At 41.0% G+C, this 11,537-nt stretch overlaps 1 protein-coding gene across 3 annotated transcripts; it reads right to left on the bottom strand.

Annotated features, from left to right (window-relative positions):
• Window positions 1–2,491: 2,491 nt before the first annotated feature.
• WNT5A (Wnt family member 5A) lies at window positions 2,492–11,166 on the bottom strand (the record flags this gene model as incomplete). 3 transcript variants are annotated; one of them, XM_084293009.1, is made up of 4 exons in its annotated part: window positions 11,045–11,166; window positions 9,614–9,879; window positions 4,463–4,755; window positions 2,492–2,980 (listed from the first exon to the last, which is right to left on the bottom strand). In XM_084293009.1, exons 1-4 carry the CDS (start codon window positions 11,122–11,124, stop codon window positions 2,492–2,494), a joined length of 1,128 nt encoding a protein of 375 aa, XP_084149135.1. In that variant the 5' UTR covers window positions 11,125–11,166. The 3 variants fall into 3 exon arrangements, with proteins under 3 accessions (XP_084149135.1, XP_084149136.1, XP_084149134.1); XM_084293010.1 differs by having other exon boundaries at window positions 2,492–2,950; XM_084293008.1 differs by lacking the exon at window positions 11,045–11,166 and having other exon boundaries at window positions 2,492–2,950; window positions 9,614–9,983.
• Window positions 11,167–11,537: the final 371 nt, after the last annotated feature.

The following is an 11,537-nucleotide window of genomic DNA, read 5'->3' as shown; positions in this document are numbered from 1 at the left end:
TTTACCATGTAGTAAATTTAAAAATCAACTCTCTTCATTGTTTTAACAAATCCTTCTCTGAAAGATAATTAAAACCACTTCCCAATATACAACCAATGTTTTATTTTATAGTCTATCTTCCATTATGGCATAATCCTTTCTTTAAAAAAAAATACCAGTGAAATATACAAATCACGCAAGACAGAAATATGTACATTAAATGTACAGAACAGAGGAAAGGACATAGAAGATTTACATATCTGAATGACAAGTAAAATATTTTACATTAAATAGTGTTTTAATAGCTAGGATCATGAGATTCAGTTCTGCTCAGATAAAAGTCACTAAAAAGGAACAAGAGAGAGGTAATTCAGTAAATGAAAAAAATGATCATGGTTTTCATATAATAAAAACCAAAAGTGACATATTCAATGAATTAGTGCTTTATTTATCTTACTTTAAAGATATTCTTTGCAAACATCTGAAGATGAGGGGTAAATATGTCCTTGTACAATAAATTAAGAGCAATAAAGCGCCATTTAAGAAACTGATAAATGATCAAGATGAACTTAATGATAGAGCTTATAGGCTTGTGAAGAGTTAAGGCTTTAGTACAACTAGGCTAAAGTGAAAGATTTTCCTTACTTGGTATTTGCAATACCAATTTCTTGAACTTATTGGATGGAACTGAGCTGGAAGGAGGCCTCTGAACCAATAAGGAAATCATGTGTAAATACATATTGTTCAACAAATAATTCCCATTTCAAAAACTAAAAACCAAGGACAAAATGCAGCACATTTTGGAGTTTTGTCTCCTTTCAGTAACTAATGATGCCCCTACAGTGTAAGTGGAATAGAAGTATCTCCAGACCAATATTAATGCAAGTGCGAGGTGCTGCCTCTAACAACAGCCCAAGAAAGTCCTGTAGCTGGGAAAAGGCTTACTTCTGTGATTCTTCATGATAATCCTTAAATTTTTCAAATTATAAAGGTTCTTAAAAATAATAATAATTAAAAAAAAAAAAAAGATTCATTGACAAGCCTGAAGAGATCTGGAAAAGAAAATGGGGGATGAACTGCCCCTGTAATTTAGAAGTTTTATTATTTCTTAAATCATTAAAATATATATGTACAAAAAGCTTTGAAATATCAGACACCAGCAGACCAGTTTTCCCATATATATGTAACTGCTCGTGTATAGTCTGAACAGTTGTAGTATATATCTGCAATATATTATCTAAAGCATGTGTATTAAAGACATAGGATGATAAATTTGGTATTGTTGCAACATTTCATTGAACTATAATAGCCGGTTAATGTTATTACAGTATGAAACTATTGTCTCTTTAAGTGAAAGCGTTCCCAAAATCTGCAAAAAAATAGTAAAAATCAATCATTCCAAGAGTGGATATCTAATGATTTATTTTCTCTCATAAAATTAGAGAAGTTATTTGTCAAGCTGTGTTTCGAAAGATAGATGGCTATTACACCATTTTTTAGGCATTTTCAAATTTGGGGAATTCTGTTTTCAAAGGGCTTTCCAGGCTAGGAGACTGCAACTTTGCAAGCTTGCATCTTCCACTGCCTGCAAGCACACAGCCACCCTCCCACCAGGCTGCAGTGCCCCACACAACCGGCACCTTGTTGGCTCTCGATACACTGCTCTGTGAGATGAGATACTCGAATGCCAGAATTAGCTAATAAGGTCAAGTTCTCCCTTGTGGAGTATTTATGCTATTCATCAAGGCAGACTTTTTGTGTCTTTTTGGATTTTTGGTCTCAGTAGGTTCTGGAGCCAAATTCAGTGAGTCAAGAATAGCGCAGTTGAAGCCTTTATGATCCTTTGCTCTTTACCTTCCAATGACATCACATACTTAAGTGGGCACATTCAGATATGCAACTGACTGCACTTCATGATAAATATACCACTCCTTATTTACAGAGCCCTGATTGTACTGAACAGCTCTATATACCCTATTTTTGATAACTACTAGTGTCTGAATGGACAGGTCTGTATGTTCCTCACATCCATAAGGATTGTTCTAACATCCCAAGCACATTACATGGTTGCTCTGCCTACTGCACATGTATTATATCCCATAGGACTAAATTGGGATATGTTGGATTTTCCCCTCAAACTACTCTATAATTTTAAAGAAAAGTCAACTTTTTTGCTTCACTTTGTAAAATAAATATCCTCAGGTTCTCCCCCATTATTGCCTTATTGCCAAAAACATAAGCCACACACAGTTCTGGGATGGACACAGAGAGGGTTCCAGGCACTCTTTGCAACCTTTGCATTTCTTTTTTTTTTTTTTTTTTTTTTTTTTTTTAAATTTTTCCTTCCCCCTGCCCTTTTTTTTTTTCTTTTCTTTTTTTTTTTCTTTTCCTTAAAAGAAGACAACAACTCGTGGGACTCTATAAATAAAGTGGAGATAGTCCTCTGGAAGGTGAGAGGGGCCTGCACCCCTTGTGGGCAGGTGGCCACAGTTCCTCCTACCTCATCCGTCTCCTATTTGCACACAAACTGGTCCACAATCTCTGTGCACAACTTGCATTTAACGTAGCAGCACCAGTGGAACTTGCAATGGCAGCGCTCTCGCTGTACCGTCTTGAATTGGTCGTACCCCCGGCCGCAGCACATGAGTTCACAGCCATCCATGCCCTCCGAGGTCTTATTGCAAAGGCGGCCCTGGGTACCCAGGGACCCGGTGCTCTCGTTGCGCACACAGTAGTCAGGGCTGGGATCGATATAGACAAGGTCATGAATAGTGGGTGCGTTGAAGCGGCTGTTCACCTGCACTAGCTTGCCCCGGCTGTTGAGTTTCATGGCAGCAGCACTATCGTATTTCTCCTTCAGGGCATCGCCTACCTTGCGGAAATCGGCAAGCTGCAGCCAACAGGTCTTCAGGCTACAGGAGCCTGAGACACCATGGCATTTACAGGCCACGTCAGCCAGGTTGTACACAGTCTGGAAAAGGCAGGGCGAGAAAGGAGAAAAGATGGTGAAAGATTAGCATAACTGTGACAGCATTTATGCCCCTCATTTCTCTGTCCCCTTCCCCCTTCTCCTAGCATCCTCCTCCCTCCTGCAATACAGCAGGAGGGCAGAGCGCAAGCTCACCCCATGCACCCTTGTTAACCCAGACGAGGGGGCAAGGGAGAGGGGAGAGATTTTGCCAGCCTCTCCCCACCGCACAAACAGCCATAGCAGCACACACACAGACCAGACAGAAACATCAGTCATGCTGCATTCAAATTTTAGGAATTTGCTCTGATGCCAGCAAAGATTTTGCTGTTTCATTGAGAAATGTAAAACATCCCTTTATTTTCCTATCTGAATTACTCTCTCTATTGATCTCAGCTTGAGGCTTCAATTAGGGAAAGAATTAAGGTTCCTCTTGTTCCTGGCTCAGCTGCAGCTGATTGTCTACTCTTGGCTCAGTATTCTCCTCCTATCCCAAATACTGCTCTGCAATAGAGACTTCATCCAAGAAGAAAACCCCAAACACCTATGGGTGGAAGACAGAGCAACACAGCAATATCCTCTTTACTAAGCTTTGGCAGGGAAATATCACTCATTTGCCCTGTACAAATAGAAACGAGAATCAGTATTGACAGTGCCCCAAAAATCCTTGGGTCTGACACATTAGATGATTCTGTAGACAACTTCAACCCAACAGTTACAGAAAGTCTCAGCACTGCCAAATGGCACTGCAAAGATGAGGCTGAGGAAGGAAAAAGCTGCTAGTCTCCATAAGCAACCGTGAAAGTGTCGTTTTTCTTCTCACTAATGGTAAATTGGCCTGTCCACTGCTTTCAGACATCCTCCTTTCACATTTAAATGCTATTAATCTTCAATTATCTTTCATCCTTCTTCACCTTAAAACACAAGTGTAAAGTGTCCAGCCGACTATTTCTGGCATGTCAAGCTCTAGCAAAATAATGATTTTGGCTCTTCATATTCAGACTATTAAAAAAAATAAAAGTTTACACCCCTTCATTTAAGGCATTCTTCAGATTAAAGAAACCATAAAGACATGTTTAACTATAGAAGATGATGTTTTCTAATAATATGGAGGAGCTTTTTGCATCCTCTTAAAGCAGGAAAAAAAAGAAAAAAAAAAAAAAAGTGGGAACAATCCTACAGCACTATTCCAGACAGTGAAGCTCAGTGTATCTCTCTTCCCTCTATCACACACGGTGCCAGCTGGAAACACAAACTAATAAAATTGTACAGAAAATGTGCAGTGTGCTAGGCACTTCTACTGAACTAGCATGGAGGAAAACACAACCCACTCCAGTCCCGGTCCTTCCATGGGAAAGGCAACCAAGAGCAACACAAATCCATACACTCTTCACCCACCTATACCTGTGTTTTCTATTTTGTTGTCTTGCCTATCAAAACAGAGACAAGCTTGGTGGCAGATGACCTCCCAGGCTTTCCCCAAAGGGAGGGATGTGTGGGGGCAGAGGGACTTACTCTCCTCCCAGCCTCGTTGTTGTGCAGGTTCATCATGATCCGGGCACTCTCGTAGGATCCTCTCTGGTAAACTCTCTCCCGTTCCCGGGCATCAACGAACTCCTTGGCGAAGCGGTATCCATACTCGATGTTGTCCCCACAGCCACCCCACAGCCAGTCCCGAGGCAGGTCCTTGGGCCGCGCAGCCCGGCTGCAGCCACAGGAGGAGAGCTCACCCTCCCTGCAGGCGCGGCTCATGGCATTGACCACCCCAGCCGCGCTCACCGCGTAGGTGAACGCTGTCTCCCGGCTGCCTGCACAGAAAGATGAACAGTATTACGGGAGGACCTTCATTCACCACCCCAGCCCACCCAGGGGACCGAGCCCTCCAAGAGCCTCCAAAACTCATTCTCCTACTGAAGGGCAGAGTAACCCTGAACAGTGCTCCTCCAAAAATCTCTACTCCAAAAACAACCCCACCAAATGAACCCCACCCTCAATCCCACAGGAGCACATGAGGTATTTATGAAGAGCAGTTGCATCTCATTGGTACTGGGAAAGGCATGGAGCTGGGAGGAGGGATGTGGCAGGGCAGTGGCCCCAAACAGGCCACCAGCCGGGCCATAGCAGCCCTGCCTGCTGGGGCGGGGAGGAGGGAAGCAGGCTCACTGCCCTTCAGAAAAGAGATGGTAAACACAACTTTTAAAAGGTCTGGTTCTTAAATTACTACTTCTCAAAGATGATTTATGCACCTCTCCCCCTTGCTCCAATTTATGTAAAGTTATAGCATTTTACAAAGCCACCTGATATCAAAAGAAATGCACAGCAGAATTACATGTTACTTCTCACTCCGCAGACAAGCCACTTCTCTAGGAGGCTAACGAACCTAACAAACAACATAAGCTGCTCAGTGCCCAGCACTCCAGCTCCTGTCGATGTGGCAGGTAGGTGAATCTATGGACAATTGTTTCTACCAATTACAGAGAAGAAAAAACTCATGGCACAAGCAGGCCTTGAAAGTTTTATTCTGTATCTGGTGCCCTTAAATGCCTTTAAAACCCCAAGTTTCAAATCTGAGGAAGAAAAAGTTACAATCACAACAATGTAAGACTTGGTTAAGTAGCACCCTCTCGATGGTATCTAAAAACACCCTTACATAGAGCCTGAATTTCCCTCTTTTCCAAGAATGCCACAAGTTTTGAATGAAAGTAGAAGGGCTTTCAGAAACAAACCAAAATAACAAATAAACAACAACAAAAAACAACACCCTGCAAAACTTGTACCAGAGACCCCACTTGCAGTTTGCTTTTCATCTTAAGATACAGCATCCCACTGGATCTTTTCCAATAAAGATTCCCAGAATGACTAAGAATAGACTAACTATAATCTTGTTATTTTCAATTTATATGAGTTAAATTCTATTCCTAATCCTTACTCTCATCAATAGATCAAGCTAATTTCCAATCTTGATTTTACAAGTTTCTCAGGGAACAGCATGGGCCTTCGTAAAATTAGGGCTCTAAGAGGCCGCATTTTGGACATATCCTATGTATTTAGGCAACGATATTTTGAGGCAGAAGCTGTTTGTGCAAGGCCTACCATAACAGGCCAAATCTAATAGGAGGTTTTGAGCACTTTTGGAACATAAATAATTCACAGTCCGGTCCATATTTAACATCAGGATGACACTACACTCGGAGCAGCTTTGTTAATATAACAGCTGTCATCCACTGGATTAATTCTAGTAATAGATGCTGTTTTTAAATGGGAAAAATCAGAAGTCTCATGTTGGGAAAGATCACATTTAAGGAAGATGAGAAGCACTTTGCCCCCTGCTTACAATGCTCCATTCTCCCTGACACCTGCTTGAGGAAGTACTTACAAGAATTACGGATATAAAGGGTTACACAAGCAGCCTTTTCGGTTAAAAAGACTTGGCTTTATGCGTTGACTTATGCCTTGTATTTAAAGCAAACTATAGCGGAGGGAACCTCATACAGATTTTAATGTTCCCGTTTGTTCTGTAACACACATTTCTGGATTAATTCCTTAAGCAAAATTTCCACTAGATTTGGAGGAAAGAAACGTGGTCTGCTTCGGACCACAGGACTCGCCTCTGCCATTCCATTTTATTCTTTTTCATGTTTAGTTAGCTTGTGCTTTCACATGGTTAACTATGCTGTTTATTGCAGGATTTAAACCCATAAAGCTAACTTTTTTTTTTTTTTTTTTTTAGTATTATTAATATGAATTATTATCTCAGAGCGTATTTTAAAGAACTTCTTCTTAGTGGGACAGAGAAGAAAATGCTGGGGTACAGAAAAGAGAGTTGCCCCACGAGGTCCTTCCGTGAGCATTTAAGCAAATTATAAAATAACATTAAGTGCTGAAGCAGACATCAAGCCCCCACAGGCTGCAAGTCATCACTGCCTGAAGTCATTGACCCCAGCAATGAATGAAGGGTGATGGTTCCACATGGACAAGTCACTCAAAAATAAATAAATAATAAAAAATGTAAAGTCTTTAGGCACAACTGTGCTTTCCTTCACTGTCTGATCTGTCTTTTCCCACAGCCCAGCATTTCCCTCCATTGTAGCCATGGCAAGGAAACACACGTTCCAAACACGTTTGAGTCCCTTCTCTCCCATATACAAAACATAGAAATGGAGCTGTTCGACATCCATAGGAAGTAGGAAGCCACCCACAGAGCAAGGAGCTGAGCCTTACACTTGATATGAATAGTTCTGCAATAACATAACTTTTTTTTTTTTTTTTTTTTTTAATACCTGAACATAAGATACAAAATGTTCTTTGTTCTGTATTTTAAGAGCATTCAGCATCAGGCAGCAGGCATGAATAGCCTGGACCCCAACTCCAGCAAGCTGCTGGGGGAGGATCCAGTTATTTTACTTCACATTAGCACTTTGCTGTTTGAAAGCCCAAGCGCTGCCAGCTCCAGGCCTGCCACAGAGCCAGGAGATGGCGCAAGGCAGGGAAGGCAGTGAGGACCACAGCCTGACCTGGGAACCATCAGCAAAGAACAAAAGCCCTGAAACTCTGCAGTTCAATAAGCCACAGAGCAAGATTCCAAACCCAGTGCTGGGTTTATTTGTACAGCTTTAGCTAACTTTGCCAGATAAATCCTGGAAGAAAGACTGTCCATTTATGTGCTGCAGTAATTACTGTGCTGTCAGTCAGTGCTTTGCTTAGGCACTCTTCTGTGCACTACCAGCAAAAGGCGTTAGCTCGGATGACAAAATCCTCCCAAACTACGCACATTCAGTCCACGGCTACAATCTTCTCACATTGGTGAGAGTAAGGAAATGCTGACAGCCTTCGACAAGTCAGCATAAGGCAGGCTGAAGTTAAATTGGATCAGGCTCTAAAAGTACTCATTTTTCCTTCCATTCAGAGGACAAGCAGCTGGTCATTACTGAAAGGTCAGCATGGAATAATACAACTGGTACCGACAACACCTTTCTCATTCTCAATGAATCCACTCTTTAGGAACTTTAACTCTTTAATATGGCTATTAACCTTGCTTCCATCTGCAATTAGAATAAGTGGCTTAATTACATGATAAATTGCTGTGTAGACATCAGCTAACGCAGTCATATTCAGGAGAAGGGTGCGGCAAAGTTATTTAACTTGAAAGAAACCAACTTTAAATAGATCAGTCATACTTGGGGAGGGCAGAAACTTCTATTCTGGAGACAGACACCACAACTCACGGGCCTGATCCTGTACATTTCTTCATACCAGTAGTACCCTCGAGCTAATTTTCACTTGCTTGAATAATAAATAAGGGATGAAAGGTGAAGGCACAAATTTCAAACAGATTATTTTGCTGGCATTTGTTAGATTATTAGAATAGAAAGGTCTACAGAAAGAGTTTTCTTTTATGTTTCATATGCTAGTAGACATAGGGCAAAAAGTAAACTCTACAGAGGGATGTTAATACTGTGCTTGGAAAAAGCCTAAGGAAGATTGTTTGTCTGAAACCAGCTGTTTCAATTAGATACTTTTATGCAATAGATTTTATTTGGAGATTGTCAGACAAATAAAAACAAACTCCTTTTTACAAACACTGAGAACAAATATGAATTGATGGTATTCCTTCAAGTTTTACTGGAGTTCATGCATTTACTGATAAACCTAGCTTGGATTTGATTTTAAAACCCTTCTTTGTAAAGCAGGCCAGAAAAAAAAAAAAAAGCTGAAATAAAAACTTTTCTTTACATCTCCAGGTAAAAAGCAATGCTGAGTTTGTCAGTCACTGATCACTAACAAAGAAGTTCAAAATTGTCACACAGAGAAACAAAGCTTTTCCAGTTGCTTCCACAGTATCAGCAATCCAACCTGGGAAAGTCAGAGGAAGGTTTCACCATGGACCCAGTTCAGTAGCACTAGTTAAAATTTGCCAAGGACTTTAAAATACAAGGTCCTTAAATGATAGGAAAAGCAGGCAGCACGTGAACACTGGAGAAGCACATTTCAAAGACAACCTGATAGGGAAAGGATTGGGTGCCCACCAAATTGCGATAAGATGTTAAACAGGAATTTGTCTCTCCTACCAGCTACATGATTACATCAAATGCAAGTTGCAAGGACAATCACATGTTTTGCCCTGATAGAACTGATTTCATAGAGATTACCCTGTCATGCTATTTTTAACACAAACCTAGCTTCCTCAGAAATAGAAAAAGTTACCATACCTGGAAATAAGCAAGAAGGAATTGCCTATAAACACTAACAGACAGAGCAGCAATTTCCAGTTAACTTCCAGACCAAGAGCAATTTATTATGCAGCCGCTAACTTTGGAACTAGACAGGGACATCTTTAATTTTACAAGACGCTGCTGTTTTTAATTCTCTTAGATTGCCTTTATTTTGTCTCAGGTTTTCTAAAAGGAGATGCCAGGGACACATTTTCCTTTCTAGTGTATTCCCATATGCAGATGTATATTCCTACTTTGTTTTCCAACAGACATGGCTGGACAGTGGTGGGAAATCACCTCCAGCTAAAAATAATTCAACTCCTTTGCCAACTTTTAAAAACACTTGATTGTATACAGTATGCAGTAAGAACCTGGCAAGAGCTTCAAGTGCAGAACATTATGTGCCATACATATCCTTAGACAAGAGTTTAATCATAAAGATGTTGCTTCCTACCTATCTGCATGACTCTGCCAAAAACAGAGTTGTTGTCCACAGTGCTGCAATTCCATCTTCTATGTCTGAACTGATACTGGCATTCCTTAATACCGGTCTTCGCACCCTCTCCAATGAACTGCATGTGGTCCTGATACAACTGGCAGAGTTTCTTCTGTCCTTGGGAAAGCCCTGCTAGCTGGCTACACAGTGGCTGGGCTCCTATTATGTATACCTCTGACATCTGAACAGGGTTCATGGGGTTCATAGGGTTCATCCCTAAAGACCTGCATAAAGAAAGATTTCTATTAATAAAGAGAAGACCGAAAAAAAAAAAAAGTCTATAAATCCCAAACAGAACTGTATTGTATATAAGCATTAAACCTCCTGTTTTTGCTATCAAGATGGAGAAAAAAATAACAAACAAAACAAAAAAAATATGAAACTTATTTTAAAGATAGCACAGAAGTTATTATATCCCATCCATACGGTTATCACCATACATTAGGGACTGAAGTACAACACAGATTTGGAAGACTTGTACTAGGCAATCTTTCTCTAGCTCAAATGGACGTAGTAAAAATAACAGAAGCCACAAACAACAGCAAGGCCAGAAAATACATAGAGCAAAAACAAAAAAAGCCCCCCATACCCACTCTATATTAACACACATTTTAGATTTAGATCTGGATTTTCAATCTGTTCTATCGTAAACAAACAGGGAAACCTTTAACATGCTAGAAGTTGGAAACTTGCTATAGACTGCTTCCAGCTTCTTCCAAATGACACAGAAAAACAGAGGCAAGTATAAACATCATAAACAAAATCAACTTTGTTTTCTTAATTCTTAAAGTACTTTTCACGCAATATTTCAGTTAGAAAGCGGCCATTAATCTCAACAGGATCAATTGAAACAGCAGAGAAACACTTATTTCAAGAACTCCCCACATCGTACACTGTAGAGAAACAGATAATTTGGCAAAACAGAAACAAAAATGTACTTTTTTGGTAACAAAATATATGTATAAGCATTTAAACGTTAAGCTTATTGGAAAACTTCAAACCTAAATTTTAATCTAATAGAGGTTTTCAGTGGTAATTCCATATTTTCTTTTATATATTAAAAAAAAAAAAAAAAACTAATTACAGGAGTTGAAATGACTCCTTTAAAAGAATGCAATTCTAGAAATTTAAAGATGGTCAAACCCAAAGAGAATCTACTTTAAACCATTCTAAAAACTGAGTTTTACAACACGAGATCCTACACAATTCTGCTTGCTCCAGGAACACATTCATTTTACTACACAACATATTACAGCTAAAACATGACTCCCCTGCTGACTCCTTCATGTGCTGCTCCCCCAGAAACAAAGCACATATGAAGTAAATAGACATTTAATCAAGCAAAACTTGACTCCCCCTTTTAAAATCAAGTCAATACAAGATGCTTACCACCAAGAGCTGGCTTCTATTACAACCTGGGTAAAAGAGGAGAAAACGGCCAGAGCCACTATGAGGTACTGAGAAGCCATTGTACTGCCAACTGTCCCCAAAGCACCTCCTTGAATTAATACTGCAGTGGATTTCTAGAGGGGGGAGAAAAAGGATCAGATTGTTTATTGCTTCTCAGACCATTTTCAAGCATTCAAGTTTAAACAACGGAAGTATCCGGGCCCCTTTTAACTTGACGCTGACTCGCCCGCCCTTCTCCCCGCCGCGGTTTCGGTGCCAGACGCGGGCAGGTCGCGGCTGCCGCTCCAGCGGGCAGAACCCACCCCCGGCCCCCCACCCCCGGGCAGAACCCACCCACGCCCCCCCAAGCCCGGACACCGCCTTCCCGGGGCGGCCGCACGGCGACCCGCGCCGCCTGGCCCTTGCCCCACCGCCCCCCGCACCCTGTCCGGGACGAGACGGGGCCACGGGAGGTTCCGGGGGTCCCGTCCCT

The sequence above is a fragment of the Netta rufina genome, assembly GCF_964035555.1.
Source record: "Netta rufina genome assembly, chromosome: 10".
NCBI lineage: Eukaryota > Metazoa > Chordata > Aves > Anseriformes > Anatidae > Netta > Netta rufina.
The sequence above is the reverse complement of the archived record's forward strand: the minus strand, read 5'-3'. Positions and strand labels throughout refer to the sequence as shown.